At 51.0% G+C, this 21,587-nt stretch overlaps 2 protein-coding genes across 2 annotated transcripts; both read right to left on the bottom strand.

Moving 5' to 3' along the window:
• Positions 1-3,519: 3,519 nt before the first annotated feature.
• LOC308146998 (FERM domain-containing protein 7-like) lies at positions 3,520-11,728 on the bottom strand (the record flags this gene model as incomplete). The annotated part of the gene is made up of 8 exons (XM_080519029.1): positions 3,520-4,704; positions 4,803-4,878; positions 5,434-5,502; positions 5,628-5,791; positions 5,878-5,973; positions 9,386-9,499; positions 9,758-10,093; positions 11,201-11,728. 8 exons carry the CDS (start codon positions 11,726-11,728, stop codon positions 3,520-3,522), a joined length of 2,568 nt encoding a protein of 855 aa, XP_080375155.1.
• An 850-nt stretch (positions 11,729-12,578) lies between these two features.
• Positions 12,579-21,313, bottom strand: LOC308146997 (uncharacterized protein; the record flags this gene model as incomplete). Its single annotated transcript, XM_080519028.1, has 8 exons — positions 12,579-12,629; positions 13,960-15,063; positions 15,161-15,236; positions 15,852-15,920; positions 16,046-16,209; positions 16,296-16,391; positions 19,568-19,792; positions 20,786-21,313. The coding sequence occupies 8 exons, from the start codon at positions 21,311-21,313 to the stop codon at positions 12,579-12,581; spliced, it is 2,313 nt and encodes a 770-aa protein (XP_080375154.1).
• Positions 21,314-21,587: the final 274 nt, after the last annotated feature.

Below are 21,587 nucleotides of genomic sequence, written 5' to 3'. Positions count from 1 at the left end.
GTTTCTTCTCTATGTAGCGTGATTGTCTTGTCCACCCTTTTTGTGATGGTTTCCAGTTTCACTTGGAGCGTGTGATTCTTGGTGGTACATTCCTCTATGAGCATCTCCTCGCCCAGCTCTGCCTCATTCAAGGCGTACGACAGCTGGTTGATTTCACCGTCTTTCTCCTGCAACTTCCTCTCATTTTCTTCTCTTTCTAGCTGGACACTCTTTTCCAAGGCCTGAACCTCCTCCTCCTTCTGTTTCAGCAGCTTCTCATTCTCGTCTTTCAGACTGGAGACGACTGCAGAAAGTTGACGGACTTCCTCCTCGTACGCAGACTGCAGGGCGGATTTCTCCTCAGCTGCTTCCTTCAGCTTGGTTTCCATCGTCCTCTCCAGTTGGGCCTTGGACCTCTCCTCCTCAGCCTTGGACCTCTCCATTTGACCCACGTACATCTCCAGGTTGGTCCAGTGGATCGTTGCATCGTCCTTCAGTTCCTTTTTCAGGTACTCGCACTCGGTCTCCTTGAGTTCCAGGTCTTCACTTTGTGACTGGAGACTCTTTTCCAAGGCCTGAACCTCCTGGTCCTTGTCTCTCAGCCGTTGGTCCTTGTCTTGGAGTTCAGAGTCCAACTTTTCCAGTTTGGTCTCCAGAGTTCTGACCCGGCTGCTGAAGTCTTCGTCCTTCTCTCTCAGCAGCTTCTCATTCTCGTCTTTCAGACTGGAGACGACTGCAGAAAGTTGACGGACTTCCTCCTCGTACGCAGACTGCAGGGCTGATTTCTCCTCAGCTGCTTCCTTCAGCTTGGTTTCCATCGTCCTCTCCAGTTGGGCCTTGGACTCTTCCAGTTGGGCCTTGGACTCTTCCAGTTGGGCCTTGGACTCTTCCAGTTGGGCCTTGGACCAGTGCAGGTCGGCCGTGGCCCAGTGCAGTTCGGAGTTGGACCTCTGCAGTTGGACCTTGGACCTCTTCTCCTCAGCTACGTACTCCTCCAGGTCATCCACGTACGTCTCCAGGTTGGTGTTGGCGGTTGTTACATCCTCATACATTTCCTTCATTTCCTTCAGTTCCTTTGCTTGATCGCCACACTCCGTCTCCTTACTGTCCAAGGCACTTTTGAGGACGTCCACTTCTAACTCCAGAGCTCCGACCCGGCTGCTCAACTCCTCCTTCTCTTTCAGCAGCTTCTCATCGTCTTTCAAGCTGCAGACGACTGGAGGAAGCTGGCCCAGATCCTTCTTGCACTGGCAATGCATTCCCGATCCGTCTTCAACTCTGTCCTCCCCCTGAGTGTCCACTTCCCCCTCCACGTCCCCTTTGGACCCCTCCAGAGCTTGGGCCAGTTGTTCTCGGTCTTCCTCCACGCTCCTTAGTCGACGCCAGAGCTTCATGTAATTCTCCATCTGGTCGTTGCTCAACGTTCTGTAAAAGCTGAGCTCGTTTTTCAATTGTTTGATTGCATCACAACTGCGTCCCGCAGTCGTCTGCTGTGCGCTTTCCATTCCTGAAGCAAAATCCTGCGACATGTTTTGACTTGTAACTCGTAAAATTCGTAAAATTCGTAAAACTTGTAAAACTCGTAAAATTCGTAAAATTCGTAAAACTCGTAAAACTCGTAAAGCTGCTCTCCACTGCAATGTAGTATCGATCTGTCTCTGAGATGAACTGAACACCTCTGGAACCTCGTGGGCTTTTATACCTGCGGACATCAAAGCCATCATGTTCCCATGACATCATAACATGATCCAAGGCTTTCATGTTCACATGACATCATAACATGATCAAGGGACTTTCATGTTCACTAACAAGGCATGACATGATCCACGGCTTTGATGTTCACAGTGAGCCTTCATGTTGTGGGTTGTCACGGTAACAGGTACCAGGACGACTGCAGACACACAAAGCTGCGTTGTTTTCAGCATTTCTGATGTTCCCATGGAAACGGATGTCATTTTTCAAAATGTGGGAAAACTTTTCTGAAACAATAAAAGAATAATATCTTTGTACTGGAAAAAACTGTACACGGCGCCTTTACCTCCACTAATCCAGATTATAGAGCATCTTCTTCTATATAATTTCAGATTACGGGTCAATAAAGTGACATCTGGTGGTTGTAGATGGATTATCAGGGCCAGTCCCCCCCCCCCCCCCCACACACACACACATTATGTCCTACAGTAAGTACACAATCAGAATCCAATGTAAGGCTCTACTATGCAGCAGTACTTCATCCACAGCAGCTGAGCAGCTTCACCGTCACATCGTCTCCCAGTTTCCTGCAGTTTGAACCCGTCAACACTTTACAATCAAAAACTGCCCCCAAAGCCACCAGCAGCACCGAACGAATCCAGAGAAAGTTACAAAAAAGACCAAAAAACAAACTAGCATCACCATCACGTGTAGATCAGACCAGAGTTTCTCAACCTCTGGTGTTTCCTCCAGATCGTCAGCTGAGTCGTGGGAAATTATCACATTTCACATTTCTTTCTAAAATAACCTTTGTTCTCACAGCGACAGTGTGTTGCAGAGTAATGATGTATAAATACTCTTCACCACTAGAGGGCAGTGTGTTGCAGAGTAATCATGTATAAATACTCTTCACCACTAGAGGGCAGCACAGAACTTTGCCGGTGAAATGTAAAGTGACAGACGTCAGTGTGGTTAATCTCCACCTCCTGCTACCATCTTGTATCAAAGTACTGTGTCAGTGACAGTGATGGAGAAGTTTTTGAAAACCAGGATCTCAGCTCTTCATCCATCAGGTCCAGGTTTCACACTGAGGGAGGCACTATTAAAAAAAGTCCTTGCTTTCTGGATTTACTGGATTCCTGTTGATAAAACTGTGATGAGAATGACTTTGATGTCTTTGATGGGAATGACTTTGATGTCTTTGATGAGAATGACTTATATTGTTAATAGAGGCTACAGAGTTTACCATTTCAACATTTTCAGGTGGTGGTGTCCCTCCAGATTTTTCCAAAAGTATGCCTTGGCTCGAAAAAGGTTGAAAAACACTCCTAACATTTTGTCTCTGGGTTCTGTGCTGCCATCTTGTGGCGAAGAGTATTTATACAGGATTACTCTGCAGTTTGATGGAGGCAGAAACTCTTGTTTTCTCCCTTTGCGGTTTTGTTGTTGGAAAGTAGATCTTTCTAAGCGTCGTCGTCGTCGTCGTGGCAACGGACACTTAAAACACGACCAAAGTTTTGTGTTTCCCACTCGGGGTTAAAACATCACAACTTCCTTCTCGATTGTAGATATTTTATTGACACACGTCGGTGAAACAAATTTCACTTTTACGCTACAAAAATCCACGATCCAGGAAATCGTCACGAAGGCGTCACGTTCACACATTTTGTTTTTTCCACTGTCACGTTTTTTTTTTTTTTTCTTCTTCCAGAGTTTGCCGCTGCAGCGCTCTGGTTTGAGTTGAAGTAGAAAACAAAAACAAAACAAAAACAAGGCAAAACAAGTACATGTGACCTGAAAGCGACTCGTCACGTTTCACATTGATCATCTAGAAACTGGTCTCCTCCTCTAGAGCCTCACTTGAGTGACCTTCGTTCCTTTCTTCTCCTCCCCTTCACTCGTTTCTTTCTTTTCCATTTTCTTCACCTCTTTTCTTACCTCCTCCTCCTCCTCCTCTTCCTCCTCGTCCAGCTGGAGGCTCCCGGAGGAAAACCTCATCCTGGCGAGCCCGGCGGACCGCGCCGCCTTGCCCATGAGCGGCGGCGGCGGCCAGTAGTACGGGTAGAAGACCTCCGGGTCGGAGTCGCTGTAGCTCCCGGCGCCGCCGCCGCCGCCTAGCATGCACAGCGACGCCGGGCGCTCCGGCAGGGGGGAGGAGTTGAGCGGGAGGTAGGTGGGCCTGGTGGGGCGCGTCAGGTGCGGGTAGTAGCCCAGCGGGCGGAACTCGGACGCGGGATTGGACGTCCTGGAGACGTAGAAGTCCACGTCCGGTTGGCTGGCCGCGCGGCGCGGCAGCCCCGGGAGGAAGCTGCAGTCGTCGCTGTAGTGCCCCGCCTCCGCACGCCCCAGCGGCCTCGACCCGTTGCTTCCCGGCTGGTAGACCCTGGCTAGCCCCAGCCCGCCGCCGCCGCCGCCGCCGCCGCCCACGAGCCGGACGCCCCGTCTGATGGGCGAAATCGACGGCGGGTAGAACGGCGGCCGCGGGACGCCGTCCGCCGCCACGTAGTCCCGCCGCCTCATTGTCGGGAAGCGCTCCAGCGAGGACACGGCCACGTAGTCCGACAGGTACGGGCGCCGGGCGAGCGGCGAGGAGCCGGCGAAGGGGAACGACGGCAGCACCGGGCGGTACTGGTAGGCGGGGCTGTTGGGGTAGAGCAGGACGAGCCGCTGCGCGGCGTCCGGGTGCGGCTGCGGGTTCGGGCGCCGCCGCGACCGGTTGCCGTAGACGCCGGCCAGCCGCTGCGCCTGCCGCTGCGCCCCGGCCCGCGCCCACCGCGCCTCGTCCGCCAGGGACGCCGACGCCGACCTCGTGTTGGGCGACGGCGTGGACGGGTAGTAGGGCGACGAGGGCGGCGTGTCCTGGTAGAGGGGGCGTGGCCTCCGGCCGACCTCGACGGAGGAGTGGCTGCGCTTGGCGCCCCGCTCGCCGCTCTCGACGTCGTCCGGGACTCGGGGACGGGCGTCCATCTCGTCCTGGCTGTGGACCGCCAGGGCGCGGCTCGTCCTGGGGAACGGGTGGGCGTGTTCGTACAGCTGGCGGGGGAGGGAGGAGGGGGGGACCGGCCAAGATTACTCACAAGCGATGGTTTTTATGAGAAAGTATTGTTTTGAGTGAGTGAAGGACTCGTCACCTGTTTGGAGACGTCGGTTAGGAGGTCGGGGGACGACTGACATTGTCTGGAGCTGTAGTCGGACGGACAGCCGCTCCTGGACAGGAAGAGGTTAATCACCTTTTAAAATCCACCTCCTCCTTCATTCTCCTCCATTAGAACATCACATCCTAGCAGCTGCATTCACAATCTGCTGTGTCTGTGTGAGCTGGACTGGCTCCGCCCATCTATGGGAAGATGGAGGAAGTACTTCCTCTCGTGGCGCCATGTGCCTGAGCAGCGCTGCCTGATTATGGGAGGAGTCAAAAGGGGGGGAGGAGCCTACCTTGATTGTGATTGGCTGAACCCCTGATGACACTATATAGGGTTTGATTTCTGATTGGCTGAGCAACACACTTTTTAAAAGAGAGAGAGCGAGAGAGAGAGAGGGAGGGAGAGAGCGAGCGAGAGAGACAGCGAACGAGAACACACTTTCTACACTTCCGGGATGTGGGTCCATGTATGCAGACGATCAGTACTCTTACTGCATAATATGACTCGTTACAAAAACAGCAGCTCCCAACAATTACAGGCTAAACGTGACAGTTTTGTGAAATGACCTCCTGCGGTGACTCTTCAATACTTTGATAAAACGATCCTCTCCCAGTCTCACCTCTCGAAGTGTGAAGGCTTCTTCTCCCCGGACCCCAGACACTCCAGCAGCTGTTTCTGCGTCCTGCCGCTGCAAGACGGCAAAGAAACCACATGAAGTCCTCTGGAACGCCGGACGGTATTCAGTCTCAATAGCAGATTTACTTCGGCGCCACATCCTGAAAGACGAGGGTCGTACAAAGGGAGTCTCTGTACCTGTATCTGAAGGTGGAGCCCTTGCAGGACAGCAGCGTCTTGTGCGTGGCCTCCGGTTCCTCGGCCAGCCGGAAGAAGGCGTGGTACTCCACGCACATCTTCCAGAAGTACTTGCAGACGTCCCGGCTGGCCATGGCGAACTCCAGGACGTCCTTGCGCAGCGGCTGAAAAGAACGCAGCGGCCACACGTTTTAACGCGCGAGAACTTTGGCAGTGAGAGTCCGCCGGCGCTCTCGGTTCAGGTTCTCACCCCGACTTTGTCGTGCAGCTTGATGAGGAAGTGTTTCCGTTTGAAGCTCAGCTTGCGGATCTTGGCCCAGCTGAACGTGTTGATTTTTGTGTTTCCCTGGAACGGAAATTAAAAAAAGAACATCCGGAAGGTCACGGGAACAAGTAATACCTCATTTTACCGCTGATATCGAGCTGGAATAGAGCTTTTCCTCAGCTTTCAGAAGAGGTATTACTACGTGTTGCTACGTGGACTAGCAAGCGAGCTACGGAGGCTTTTGGGGATTTTCTATCCTGGGATCTTGACGTTCAGCTCCAGAGGGAGACCTTTCCAAGATGGCGGCCCTGTAGGCACGTTGCATCATCAACAGGCACTGATAGGCTACCGAGTGTAGCTCTAGGTGTAGCTCTACCGAGTGTAGCTCTAGGAGTTGATCTACCAAGTGTAGCTCTAGGAGATGCTCTACCGAGTGAAGCTCTAGGAATAGATGGAACCGAGTGTAGCTCTAGGAGTAGCTCTACCGAGTGAAGCTCTAGGAATAGATAGAACCGAGTGTAGCTCTAGGAGTTGCTCTACCGAGTGTAGCTCTAGGAATAGATGGAACCGAGTGTAGCTCTAGGAGTAGATGGAACCGAGTGTAGCTCGAGGAGGAGTAGCTCTACCGAGTGTAGCTCTAGGTGAAGCTCTACCGAGTGTAGCTCTAGGAGTTGCTCTACCGAGTGTAGCTCTAGGAGTTGATCTACCAAGTGTAGCTCTAGGTGTAGATGGAACCAAGTGTAGCTCTAGTTGTAGCTCTACCAAGTGTAGCTCTAGGAGTGGCTCTACCGAGTGTAGCTCTAGGTGTAGCTCTACCGAGTGTAGCTCTAGGTGTAGATGGAACCAAGTGTAGCTCTAGTTGTAGCTCTACCAAGTGTAGCTCTAGGAGTGGCTCTACCCAGTGTAGCTCTAGGAGATGCTCTACCGAGTGTAGCTCTAGGTGTAGATGGAACCAAGTGTAGCTCTAGGAGATGCTCTACTCAGTGTAGCTCTAGGTGTAGCTCTACCGATAGTAGCTCTAGGAGTAGCTCTACCCAGTGTAGCTCTAGGTGTAGATGGAACCGAGTGTAGCTCTAGGAGTAGATGGAATCTACCGAGTGTAGCTCTAGGTGTAGATGGAATCTACCGAGTGTAGCTCTAGTTGTAGATGGAACTGAGTGTAGCTCTAGGTGTATCTCTACCGAGTGTAGCTCTAGGTGTAGATGGAACCGAGTGTAGCTCTAGGAGTTGATCTAGCAAGTGTAGTTCTAGGAGATGCTCTACCGAGTGTAGCTCTAGGTGTAGCTCTACCGAGTGTAGCTCTAGGTGTAGATGGAACCCAGTGTAGCTGCAGGTGTAGCTCTACCGAGTGTAGCTCTAGGTGTAGATGGAACCAAGTGTAGCTCTAGTTGTAGCTCTACCGAGTGTAGCTCTAGGAGTGGCTCTACCCAGTGTAGCTCTAGGTGTAACTCTACCGAGTGTAGCTCTAGGAGTTGCTCTACCAAGTGTAGCTCTAGGAGATGCTCTACCGAGTGTAGCTCTAGGTGTAGATGGAACCAAGTGTAGCTCTAGGAGATGCTCTACCCAGTGTAGCTCTAGGTGTAGCTCTACCGAGTGTAGCTCTAGGAGTAGCTCTACCCAGTGTAGCTCTACCGAGTATAGCTCTAGGAGTAGCTCTACCCAGTGTAGCTCTAGGTGTAGATGGAACCGAGTGTAGCTCTAGGAGTAGATGGAATCTACCGAGTGTAGCTCTAGGTGTAGATGGAATCTACCGAGTGTAGCTCTAGGTGTAGATGGAACCGAGTGTAGTCCAGAATGTCTGTCGGGGGAAACGTGGACAATGAAAGATGTAAGATTTTACCGGAATGTACTTTTGTTTTTTTGAATAAATATTTAAGTTTGATTGAGACTTTTGTTGCGTTCTCTCGTTATTTCTTTTGCTTTTCTGTTTCCATGGCAACAGCATTAGCGCCGAGAACGATGTCGCTTTCATGTTAGTCCACAGGTTGGCGCCGGCTGACGTTTAACGGTTTACCATTTTTCGAGTAAATCCACAAAAACCGCGAAGAAGTTTCCCGTACGAAGCTCATGAGAGAGACGCGCCTCGTGGAGATCAAAGATCAGCGTCTGTTGCCATGGAGACGAGCTCAATGTTTCACACAGTTCTGTCGCTACCTGACAGGATAATTAGCATCAACGTGTTAAAATGTGAAACTCTGTAGCCTCTATTAACAATATACAGTCATTCCCATCAAAGACAAAGTCATTCCCATCAAAGACATCAAAGTCATTCTCATCAAAGTTTTATCAACAGGAATCCAGTAAATCCAGAAAGCAAGGACTTTTTTTAATAGTGCCTCCCTCAGTGTGAAACCTGGACCTGATGGATGAAGAGCTGAGATCCTGGTTTTCAAAAACTTCTCCATCACTGTCACTGACACAGTACTTTGATACAAGATGGTAGCAGGAGGTGGAGATGAACCACACTGACGTCTGTCACTTTACATTTCAAAGGCACAGCCTAACAGAGTTCTTCACCCTCTGGTGTTTCCTCCAGATCGTCAGCTGAGTCGTGGGAAATTATCACATTTCACATTATTTTCTAAAACAACCTTTGCTCTCACAGCGACAGTGTTGCAGAGTAATCCTGTATAAATACTCTTCACCACTAGAGGGCAGCACAGAACTTTGCCGGTGAAATGTAAAGTGATTATTAAATTATATTTAAAAAAAAGAAAAATCCTTTCCCACCAGTGATTAAAACACATTTTGATAAATAAATCACACGAGGAGCCAAAAAAAGCAACAAAAAAGTTTGATTTAGTCCAGAAAATACGGTAAATCTACAAACTAACTTTGGGGGTTTTCAGGTTTCGTCAGTTTCTTCCTTCTGAACCAACAGTTCGTCCCGAACTCTTCCCCTCTTTCACTCCATCCCTCCATCCCTCCATCCCTCCATCCCCGTTCTCCTGGATGACTTGGCGGCGTTCTCCTCCCTCTCCGCTCTGTCCACCATCACCCGTCGTTCTCTCCGTCTCCGAGAGATTCAATTCAACTCAACTTTATTGACGCGGCAGGAAACGACACATTTCTTCTTTTAACGGAGAAAAAAACCAAACAAACTCACGGGAACAAGCGATTATTTACATTTACATTTATTTGCGACTGTGGGAAAGAAAAAGTGGAGGTGAAGAAGTCCGGGGAGGCGGAGCAGTGGAGTCTTGGACTCCGTCTCTTATGTGTCCAAGGAACCTTGGAGAGTCAACAGTCGGAGTTCCAGGTCCCGGGTGTTGCTCTCACAGTCGTCCATGTGGTCGCAGTACTTTTGTTCCAGCTTGTGAAAGACCAGCAGCACCTCATCGAGGTGTTCGTCTTTCTCCTGAGACATCTTCTCATTCTCTTCTCTTTCTAGCTGGAAACTCTTTTCCAAGGCCTGGACCTCCTCCTCCTTCTGTTTCAGCAGTTTCTCCTTGTCCTCCTCCAAACTGCTGACCTCTGAACTGAGCTCACTGACCTTCTGCTCAAACTCCGACCGCAGGACAAACTTGTGTTCCCCGGCCTCCTCCAGCTGAGTGACCTTCACCTGCTGGAGCTGAGCCTGGGCTCTCTCCAGGTCCACCCTGGTGCTCTCCAGGTCCACCCTGGTGCTCTCCAGGTCCACCCTGGTGCTCTCCAGGTTGGTCCTGGTGCTCTCCAGGTCGGTCCTGGTGCTCTCCAGGTTGGTCCTGATGGTCGTTACATCGCCCTTCAGTTCCTGCACTTCCTTTTTCAGGTCCTCGCACTCGGTCTCCTTGAGTTCCAGGTCATGGATTTTGTCGTCTCTCTGCTTTAACTTCCCCTCATTTTCTTCTCTTTCTAACCGGAGACTCTTTTCCAAGGCCCGGACCTCCTGAACCTTGTCTCTCAGCCGTTGGTCCTTGTATTGGAGTTCAAAGTGCCACTGTACTTGTTTCATCTCCAAAGCAGCCTTGGACTTCTCTAGTATATCCTGGGACATCTCTAAGTTGGTCCTGATTTTTGCTAGACCGTCATTCATGTCCTGCACTTCCTTTTTGAGGTCCTTGCACTCAGTCTCCTTGAGTTCCAGGTCACTTTTGAGGGTTTCCACGTCCAACTGTTCTTGTTTGGACTCCAGAGCAGCCTTGGACCTCTCTAGTTGATCCAGGGACGTCTCCAGGTTGGTCCTGATGGTCGTTACATCGTCCTTCAGTTCCTGCACTTCCTTTTTGAGGTCCTCGCACTCGGTCTCCTTGAGTTCCAGGTCATTCGTGAGGGTTTCCACTTCCAATTCCAGCTGGTGAGTGTTGGTGACACTGACCTCTATGTAGTCCTTGTGCAGCTCTGCCTGATGACTCAAGGCGTACGACAGCTCATTGATTTTGTCGTCTCGCTCCTTCAACTTCTGCTCAGTTTCTTCTCTATGTAGCGTGATTGTCTTGTCCACCCTTTTTGTGATGGTTTCCAGTTTCACTTGGAGCGTGTGATTCTTGGTGGTACATTCCTCTATGAGCATCTCCTCGCCCAGCTCTGCCTCATTCAAGGCGTACGACAGCTGGTTGATTTCACCGTCTTTCTCCTGCAACTTCCTCTCATTTTCTTCTCTTTCTAACTGGACACTCTTTTCCAAGGCCTGAACCTCCTCCTCCTTCTGTTTTAGCAGGTTCTCATTCTCGTCTTTCAGACTGGAGACGACTGCAGAAAGTTGACGGACTTCCTCCTCGTACGCAGACTGCAGGGTGGATTTCTCCTCAGCTGCTTCCTTCAGCTTGGTTTCCATCGTCCTCTCCAGTTGGGCCTTGGACTCTTCCAGTTGGGCCTTGGACTCTTCCTGTTGATCCAGGAACATCTCCAGGTTGGTCCTGAGGGCCGTGACGTCGTCAACCATTTCCTTCAGTTCCTTTGTTTGATCGCCACACTCCGTCTCCTTACTGTCCAAGGCACTTTTGAGGACGTCCACTTCTAACTGAAGGTCATGAGTTTTCTCCTCACAGTCGCCCATGTGCTCTTGGTACTTTTGTACCTGAGTACGATAGGCCTGCAGCAGCTGAGCCATTTGTTCAGCTCTCTCCTGTAACCTCGTCTCAGTTTCTTCACTTTGTGACTGGAGACTCTTTTCCAAGGCCTGAACCTCCTCATACTTCTGTCTCAGCAGCTTCTCATTCTCGTCTTTCAGACTGGAGACGACTGCAGAAAGTTGACGGACTTCCTCCTCGTACGCAGACTGCAGGGCGGATTTCTCCTCAGCTGCTTCCTTCAGCTTGGTTTCCATCGTCCTCTCCAGTTGGGCCTTGGACTCTTCCAGTTGGGCCTTGGACTCTTCCAGTTGGGCCTTGGACTCTTCCAGGTCGGCCTTGGACCAGTGCAGGTCGGCCGTGGCCCAGTGCAGTTCGGAGTTGGACCTCAGCAGTTGGACCTTGGACCTCTTCTCCTCAGCTACGTACTCCTCCAGGTCATCCACGTACGTCTCCAGGTTGGTGTTGGCGGTTGTTACATCCTCATACATTTCCTTCATTTCCTTCAGTTCCTTTGCTTGATCGCCACACTCCGTCTCCTTACTGTCCAAGGCACTTTTGAGGACGTCCACTTCTAACTCCAGAGCTCCGACCCGGCTGCTCAACTCCTCCTTCTCTTTCAGCAGCTTCTCATCGTCTTTCAAGCTGCAGACGACTGGAGGAAGCTGGCCCAGATCCTTCTTGCACTGGCAATGCATTCCCGATCCGTCTTCAACTCTGTCCTCCACCTGAGTGTCCACTTCCCCCTCCACGTCCCCTTTGGACCCCTCCAGAGCTTGGGCCAGTTGTTCTCGGTCTTCCTCCACGCTCCTTAGTCGACGCCAGAGCTTCATGTAACTCTCCATCTGGTCGTTGCTCAACGTTCTGTAAAAGCTGAGCTCGTTTTTCAATTGTTTGATTGCATCACAACTGCGTCCCGCAGTCGTCTGCTGTGCGCTTTCCATTCCTGAAGCAAAATCCTGCGACATGTTTTGACTTGTAACTCGTAAAATTCGTAAAATTCGTAAAATTCGTAAAACTCGTAAAATTCGTAAAACTTGTAAAACTCGTAAAATTCGTAAAATTCGTAAAACTCGTAAAACTCGTAAAGCTGCTCTCCACTGCAATGTAGTATCGATCTGTCTCTGAGATGAACTGAACACCTCTGGAACCTCGTGGGCTTTTATACCTGCGGACATCAAAGCCATCATGTTCCCATGACATCATTACATGATCCAAGGCTTTCATGTTCACATGACATCATAACATGATCAAGGGACTTTCATGTTCACTAACAAGGCATAACATGATCCACGGCTTTGATGTTCACAGTGAGCCTTCATGTTGTGGGTTGTCACGGTAACAGGTACCAGGGCGACTGCAGAGATACAAAGCTGCGTTGTTTTCAGCATTTCTGATGTTCCCATGGAAACGGATGTCATTTTTCAAAATGTGGGAAAACTTTTCTGAAACAATAAAAGAATAATATCTTTGTACTGGAAAAAACTGTACACGGCGCCTTTACCTCCACTAATCCAGATTATAGAGCATCTTCTTCTATATAATTTCAGATTACGGGTCAATAAAGTGACATCTGGTGGTCGTAGATGGATTATCAGGGCCAGTCCCCCCCCCCCCCCCCCACACACACACATTATGTCCTACAGTAAGTACACAATCAGAATCCAATGTAAGGCTCTACTATGCAGCAGTACTTCATCCACAGCAGCTGAGCAGCTTCACCGTCACATCGTCTCCCAGTGTTTCCTGCAGTTTGAACCCGTCAACACTTTACAATCAAAAACTGCCCCCAAAGCCACCAGCAGCACCGAACGAATCCAGAGAAAGTTACAAAAAAGACCAAAAAACAAACTAGCATCACCATCACGTGTAGATCAGACCAGAGTTTCTCAACCTCTGGTGTTTCCTCCAGATCGTCAGCTGAGCCGTGGGAAATTATCACATTTCACATTTCTTTCTAAAAAAACCTTTGCTCTCACAGCGACAGTGTGTTGCAGAGTAATGATGTATAAATACTCTTCACCACTAGAGGACAGTGTGTTGCAGAGTAATCCTGTATAAATACTCTTCACCACTAGAGGGCAGCACAGAACTTTGCCGGTGAAATGTAAAGTGACAGACGTCAGTGTGGTTCATCTCCACCTCCTGCTACCATCTTGTATCAAAGTACTGTGTCAGTGACAGTGATGGAGAAGTTTTTGAAAACCAGGATCTCAGCTCTTCATCCATCAGGTCCAGGTTTCACACTGAGGGAGGCACTATTAAAAAAAGTCCTTGCTTTCTGGATTTACTGGATTCCTGTTGATGAAACGTTGATGAGAATGACTTTGATGTCTTTGATGAGAATGACTTATATTGTTAATAGAGGCTACAGAGTTTACCATTTCAACATTTTCAGGTGGTGGTGTCCCTCCAGAGTTTTCCAAAAGTGTGCCTTGGCTCGAAAAAGGTTGAAAAACACTCCTAACATTTTGTCTCTGGGTTCTGTGCTGCCATCTTGTGGCGAAGAGTATTTATACAGGATTACTCTGCAGTTTGATGGAGGCAGAAACTCTTGTTTTCTCCCTTTGCGGTTTTGTTGTTGGAAAGTAGATCTTTCTAAGCGTCGTCGTCGTCGTCGTCGTGGCAACGGACACTTAAAACACGACCAAAGTTTTGCGTTTCCCACTCGGGGTTAAAACATCACAACTTCCTTCTCGATTGTAGATATTTTATTGACACACGTCGGTGAAACAAATTTCACTTTTACGCTACAAAAATCCACGATCCAGGAAATCGTCACGAAGGCGTCACGTTCACACATTTTGTTTTTTCCACTGTCACGTTTTTTTTTTTTTTTTTTCTTCCAGAGTTTGCCGCTGCAGCGCTCTGGTTTGAGTTGAAGTAGAAAACAAAAACAAAACAAAAACAAGGCAAAACAAGTACATGTGACCTGAAAGCGACTCGTCACGTTTCACATTGATCATCTAGAAACTGGTCTCCTCCTCTAGAGCCTCACTTGAGTGACCTTCGTTCCTTTCTTCTCCTCCCCTTCACTCGTTTCTTTCTTTTCCATTTTCTTCACCTCTTTTCTTACCTCCTCCTCCTCCTCCTCTTCCTCCTCGTCCAGCTGGAGGCTCCCGGAGGAAAACCTCATCCTGGCGAGCCCGGCGGACCGCGCCGCCTTGCCCATGAGCGGCGGCGGCGGCGGCCAGTAGTACGGGTAGAAGACCTCCGGGTCGGAGTCGCTGTAGCTCCCGGCGCCGCCGCCGCCGCCGCCGCCTAGCATGCACAGCGACGCCGGGCGCTCCGGCAGGGGGGAGGAGTTGAGCGGGAGGTAGGTGGGCCTGGTGGGGCGCGTCAGGTGCGGGTAGTAGCCCAGCGGGCGGAACTCGGACGCGGGATTGGACGTCCTGGAGACGTAGAAGTCCACGTCCGGTTGGCTGGCCGCGCGGCGCGGCAGCCCCGGGAGGAAGCTGCAGTCGTCGCTGTAGTGCCCCGCCTCCGCACGCCCCAGCGGCCTCGACCCGTTGCTTCCCGTCAGGTAGACCCTGGCTAGCCCCAGCCCGCCGCCGCCGCCGCCGCCGCCGCCCACGAGCCGGACGCCCCGTCTGATGGGCGAAATCGACGGCGGGTAGAACGGCGGCCGCGGGACGCCGTCCGCCGCCACGTAGTCCCGCCGCCTCATTGTCGGGAAGCGCTCCAGCGAGGACACGGCCACGTAGTCCGACAGGTACGGGCGCCGGGCGAGCGGCGAGGAGCCGGCGAAGGGGAACGACGGCAGCACCGGGCGGTACTGGTAGGCGGGGCTGTTGGGGTAGAGCAGGACGAGCCGCTGCGCGGCGTCCGGGTGCGGCTGCGGGTTCGGGCGCCGCCGCGACCGGTTGCCGTAGACGCCGGCCAGCCGCTGCGCCTGCCGCTGCGCCCCGGCCCGCGCCCACCGCGCCTCGTCCGCCGGGGACGCCGACGCCGACCTCGTGTTGGGCGACGGCGTGGACGGGTAGTAGGGCGACGAGGGCGGCGTGTCCTGGTAGAGGGGGCGTGGCCTCCGGCCGACCTCGACGGAGGAGTGGCTGCGCTTGGCGCCCCGCTCGCCGCTCTCGACGTCGTCCGGGACTCGGGGACGGGCGTCCATCTCGTCCTGGCTGTGGACCGCCAGGGCGCGGCTCGTCCTGGGGAACGGGTGGGCGTGTTCGTACAGCTGGCGGGGGAGGGGGGAGGGGGGAGGGGCCAAGATTACTCACAAGCGATGGTTTTTATGAGAAAGTATTGTTTTGAGTGAGTGAAGGACTCGTCACCTGTTTGGAGACGTCGGTTAGGAGGTCGGGGGACGACTGACATTGTCTGGAGCTGTAGTCGGACGGACAGCCGCTCCTGGACAGGAAGAGGTTAATCACCTTTTAAAATCCAGCTCCTCCTTCATTCTCCCTCCATTAGAACATCAGATCCTAGCAGCTGCATTCACAATCTGCTGTGTCTGTGTGAGCTGGACTGGCTCCGCCCATCTATGGGAAGATGGAGGAAGTACTTCCTCTCGTGGCGCCATGTGCCTGAGCAGCGCTGCCTGATTATGGGAGGAGTCAAAAGGGGGGGAGGAGCCTACCTTGATTGTGATTGGCTGAACCCCTGATGACACTATATAGGGTTCGATTTCTGATTGGCTGAGCAACACACTTTTTAAAAGAGAGAGAGAGAGAGGGACAGAGAGAGAGAGAGCGAGAGAGAGAGAGGGAGGGAGGGGAGGGAGAGAGAGAGAGAGAGAGAGGGAGAGAGAGAGCGAGAGAGAGAGAGAGCGAACGAGAACACACTTTCTACACTTCCGGGACGTGGGTCCATGTATGCAGACGATCAGTACTGTTACTGCATAATATGACTCGTTACAAAAACAGCAGCTCCCAACAATTACAGGCTAAACGTGACAGTTTTGTGAAACGACCTCCTGCGGTGACTCTTCAATACTTTGATAAAACGATCCTCTCCCAGTCTCACCTCTCGAAGTGTGAAGGCTTCTTCTCCCCGGACCCCAGACACTCCAGCAGCTGTTTCTGCGTCCTGCCGCTGCAAGACGGCAAAGAAACCACATGAAGTCCTCTGGAACGCCGGACGGTATTCAGTCTCAATAGCAGATTTACTTCGGCGCCACATCCTGAAAGACGAGGGTCGTACAAAGGGAGTCTCTGTACCTGTATCTGAAGGTGGAGCCCTTGCAGGACAGCAGCGTCTTGTGCGTGGCCTCCGGTTCCTCGGCCAGCCGGAAGAAGGCGTGGTACTCCACGCACATCTTCCAGAAGTACTTGCAGACGTCCCGGCTGGCCATGGCGAACTCCAGGACGTCCTTGCGCAGCGGCTGAAAAGAACGCAGCGGCCACACGTTTTAACGCGCGAGAACTTTGGCAGTGAGAGTCCGCCGGCGCTCTCGGTTCAGGTTCTCACCCCGACTTTGTCGTGCAGCTTGATGAGGAAGTGTTTCCGTTTGAAGCTCAGCTTGCGGATCTTGGCCCAGCTGAACGTGTTGATTTTTGTGTTTCCCTGGAACGGAAATTAAAAAAAGAACATCCTGAAGGTCACGGGAACAAGTAATACCTCATTTTACCGCTGATATCGAGCTGGAATAGAGCTTTTCCTCAGCTTTAAGAAGAGGTATTACTACGTGTTGCTACGTGGACTAGCAAGCGAGCTACGGAGGCTTTTGTGGATTTTCTATCCTGGGATCTTGACGTTCAGCTCCAGAGGGAGACCTTTCCAAGATGGCGGCCCTGTAGGCACGTTGCATCATCAACAGGCACTGATAGGCTACCGAGTGTAGCTCTAGGTGTAGCTCTACCGAGTGTAGCTCTAGGAGTTGATCTACCAAGTGTAGCTCTAGGAGATGCTCTACCGAGTGTAGCTCTAGGTGTAGCTCTACCGAGTGTAGCTCTAGGTGTAGATGGAACCCAGTGTAGCTGCAGGTGTAGCTCTACCGAGTGTAGCTCTAGGTGTAGATGGAACCGAGTGTAGCTCTAGGTGTAGATGGAACTGAGTGTAGCTCTAGGTGTATCTCTACCGAGTGTAGCTCTAGGTGTAGATGGAACCGAGTGTAGTCCAGAATGTCTGTCGGGGGAAACGTGGACAATGAAAGATGTAAGATTTTACCGGAATGTACTTTTGGTTTTTTTTTGTAGCGGGACTTTAGAGTTTTATGAATAAATATTTAAGTTTGATTGAGACTTTTGTTGCGTTCTCTCGTTATTTCTTTTGCTTTTCTGTTTCCATGGCAACAGCATTAGCGCCGAGAACGATGTCGCTTTCATGTTAGTCCACAGGTTGGCGCCGGCTGACGTTTAACGGTTTACCATTTTTCAAGTAAATCCACAAAAACCGCGAAGAAGTTTCCCGTACGAAGCTCATGAGAGAGACGCGCCTCGTGGAGATCAAAGATCAGCGTCTGTTGCCATGGAGACGAGCTCAATGTTTCACACAGTTTTGTCGCTACCTGACAGGATAATTAGCATCAACGTGTTAAAATGTGAAACTCTGTAGCCTCTATTAACAATATACAGTCATTCCCATCAAAGACAAAGTCATTCCCATCAAAGACATCAAAGTCATTCTCATCAAAGTTTTATCAACAGGAATCCAGTAAATCCAGAAAGCAAGGACTTTTTTTAATAGTGCCTCCCTCAGTGTGAAACCTGGACCTGATGGATGAAGAGCTGAGATCCTGGTTTTCAAAAACTTCTCCATCACAAGTGATTATTAAATTATATTAAAAAAAAGAAAAATCCGTTCCCACCAGTGATTAAAACACATTTTGATAAATAAATCACACGAGGAGCCAAAAAAAACAACAAAAAAGTTTGATTTAGTCCAGAAAATACGGTAAATCTACAAACTAACTTTGGGGGTTTTCAGGTTTCGTCAGTTTCTTCCTTCTGAACCAACAGTTCGTCCCGAACTCTTCCCCTCTTTCACTCCATCCCTCCATCCCTCCATCCCTCCATCCCCGTTCTCCTGGATGACTTGGCGGCGTTCTCCTCCCTCTCCGCTCTGTCCACCATCACCCGTCGTTCTCTCCGTCTCCGAGAGATTCAATTCAACTCAACTTTATTGACGCGGCAGGAAACGACACATTTCTTCTTTTAACGGAGAAAAAAACCAAACAAACTCACGGGAACAAGCGATTATTTACATTTACATTTATTTGCGACTGTGGGAAAGAAAAAGTGGAGGTGAAGAAGTCCGGGAAGGCGGAGCAGTGGAGTCTTGGACTCCGTCTCTTATGTGTCCAAGGAACCTTGGAGAGTCAACAGTCGGAGTTCCAGGTCCCGGGTGTTGCTCTCACAGTCGTCCATGTGGTCGCAGTACTTTTGTTCCAGCTTGTGAAAGACCAGCAGCACCTCATCGAGGTGTTCGTCTTTCTCCTCAGACATCTTCTCATTCTCTTCTCTTTCTAGCTGGAAACTCTTTTCCAAGGCCTGGACCTCCTCCTCCTTCTGTTTCAGCAGTTTCTCCTTGTCCTCCTCCAAACTGCTGACCTCTGAACTGAGCTCACTGACCTTCTGCTCAAACTCCGACCGCAGGACAAACTTGTGTTCCCCGGCCTCCTCCAGCTGAGTGACCTTCACCTGCTGGAGCTGAGCCTGGGCTCTCTCCAGGTCCACCCTGGTGCTCTCCAGGTCCACCCTGGTGCTCTCCAGGTTGGTCCTGGTGCTCTCCAGGTCCACCCTGGTGCTCTCCAGGTTGGTCCTGGTGCTCTCCAGGTCCACCCTGGTGCTCTCCAGGTTGGTCCTGATGGTCGTTGCATCGCCCTTCAGTTCCTGCACTTCCTTTTTCAGGTCCTCGCACTCGGTCTCCTTGAGTTCCAGGTCATGGATTTTGTCGTCTCTCTGCTTTAACTTCCCCTCATTTTCTTCTCTTTCTAACCGGAGACTCTTTTCCAAGGCCCGGACCTCCTGAACCTTGTCTCTCAGCCGTTGGTCCTTGTATTGGAGTTCAAAGTGCCACTGTACTTGTTTCATCTCCAAAGCAGCCTTGGACTTCTCTAGTATATCCTGGGACATCTCTAAGTTGGTCCTGATTTTTGCTAGACCGTCATTCATGTCCTGCACTTCCTTTTTCAGGTCCTCGCACTCGGTCTCCTTGAGTTCCAGGTCATTCGTGAGGGTTTCCACTTCCAATTCCAGCTGGTGAGTGTTGGTGACACTGACCTCTATGTAGTCCTTGTGCAGCTCTGCCTGATGACTCAAGGCGTACGACAGCTCATTGATTTTGTCGTCTCGCTCCTTCAACTTCTGCTCAGTTTCTTCTCTATGTAGCGTGATTGTCTTGTCCACCCTTTTTGTGATGGTTTCCAGTTTCACTTGGAGCGTGTGATTCTTGGTGGTACATTCCTCTATGAGCATCTCCTCGCCCAGCTCTGCCTCATTCAAGGCGTACGACAGCTGGTTGATTTCACCGTCTTTCTCCTGCAACTTCCTCTCATTTTCTTCTCTTTCTAGCTGGACACTCTTTTCCAAGGCCTGAACCTCCTCATCCTTCTGTTTCAGCAGCTTCTCATTCTCGTCTTTCAGACTGGAGACGACTGCAGAAAGTTGACGGACTTCCTCCTCGTACGCAGACTGCAGGGCGGATTTCTCCTCAGCTGCTTCCTTCAGCTTGGTTTCCATCGTCCTCTCCAGTTGGGCCTTGGACTCTTCCAGTTGGGCCTTGGACTCTTCCAGTTGGGCCTTGGACTCTTCCAGGTCGGCCTTGGACTCTTCCTGTTGATCCAGGAACATCTCCAGGTTGGTCCTGAGGGCCGTGACGTCGTCAACCATTTCCTTCAGTTCCTTTGTTTGATCGCCACACTCCGTCTCCTTACTGTCCAAGGCACTTTTGAGGACGTCCACTTCTAACTGAAGGTCATGAGTTTTCTCCTCGCAGTCGCCCATGTGCTCTTGGTACTTTTGTACCTGAGTACGATAGGCCTGCAGCAGCTGAGCGATTTGTTCAGCTCTCTCCTGTAACCTCGTCTCAGTTTCTTCACTTTGTGACTGGAGACTGTTTTCCAAGGCCTGAACCTCCTCATCCTTCTGTCTCAGCAGCTTCTCATTCTCGTCTTTCAGACTGGAGACGACTGCAGAAAGTTGACGGACTTCCTCCTCGTACGCAGACTGCAGGGCGGATTTCTCCTCAGCTGCTTCCTTCAGCTTGGTTTCCATCGTCCTCTCCAGTTGGGCCTTGGACCTCTCCTCCTCAGCTATGGACTCCTCCAGGTGATCCACGTACGTCTCCAGGTTGGTGCTGACAGTTGTTGCATACTCATGCATTTCCTTCAGTTCCTGCACTTCCTTTTTGAGGTCCTCGCACTCGGTCTCCTTGAGTTCCAGGTCATTCGTGAGGGTTTCCACTTCCAATTCCAGCTGGTGAGTGTTGGTGACACTGACCTCTATGTAGTCCTTGTGCAGCTCTGCCTGATGACTCAAGGCGTACGACAGCTCGTTGATTTTGTCGTCTCGCTCCTTCAACTTCTGCTCAGTTTCTTCTCTATGTAGCGTGATTGTCTTGTCCACCCTTTTTGTGATGGTTTCCAGTTTCACTTGGAGCGTGTGATTCTTGGTGGTACATTCCTCTATGAGCATCTCCTCGCCCAGCTCTGCCTCATTCAAGGCGTACGACAGCTGGTTGATTTCACCGTCTTTCTCCTGCAACTTCCTCTCATTTTCTTCTCTTTCTAGCTGGACACTCTTTTCCAAGGCCTGAACCTCCTCATCCTTCTGTTTCAGCAGCTTCTCATTCTCGTCTTTCAGACTGGAGACGACTGCAGAAAGTTGACGGACTTCCTCCTCGTACGCAGACTGCAGGGCGGATTTCTCCTCAGCTGCTTCCTTCAGCTTGGTTTCCATCGTCCTCTCCAGTTGGGCCTTGGACTCTTCCAGTTGGGCCTTGGACTCTTCCAGTTGGGCCTTGGACTCTTCCAGGTCGGCCTTGGACCAGTGCAGGTCGGCCGTGGCCCAGTGCAGTTCGGAGTTGGACCTCTGCAGTTGGACCTTGGACCTCTTCTCCTCAGCTACGTACTCCTCCAGGTCATCCACGTACGTCTCCAGGTTGGTGTTGGCGGTTGTTACATCCTCATACATTTCCTTCATTTCCTTCAGTTCCTTTGCTTGATCGCCACACTCCGTCTCCTTACTGTCCAAGGCACTTTTGAGGACGTCCACTTCTAACTCCAGAGCTCCGACCCGGCTGCTCAACTCCTCCTTCTCTTTCAGCAGCTTCTCATCGTCTTTCAAGCTGCAGACGACTGGAGGAAGCTGGCCCAGATCCTTCTTGCACTGGCAATGCATTCCCGATCCGTCTTCAACTCTGTCCTCCACCTGAGTGTCCACTTCCCCCTCCACGTCCCCTTTGGACCCCTCCAGAGCTTGGGCCAGTTGTTCTCGGTCTTCCTCCACGCTCCTTAGTCGACGCCAGAGCTTCATGTAATTCTCCATCTGGTCGTTGCTCAACGTTCTGTAAAAGCTGAGCTCGTTTTTCAATTGTTTGATTGCATCACAACTGCGTCCCGCAGTCGTCTGCTGTGCGCTTTCCATTCCTGAAGCAAAATCCTGCGACATGTTTTGACTTGTAACGCGTAAAACTCGTAAAATTTGTAAAATTCGTAAAGCTCGTAAAACTCGTAAAGCTCGTAAAACTCGTAAAACTCGTAAAGCTGCTCTCCACTGCAATGTAGTATCGATCTGTCTCTGAGATGAACTGAACACCTCT

This window comes from Blennius ocellaris, assembly GCF_963422515.1.
Source record: "Blennius ocellaris genome assembly, chromosome: 23".
NCBI classification, from domain to species: Eukaryota; Metazoa; Chordata; class Actinopteri; order Blenniiformes; family Blenniidae; genus Blennius; species Blennius ocellaris.
This window is presented reverse-complemented; position numbering and strand designations above follow the sequence as displayed.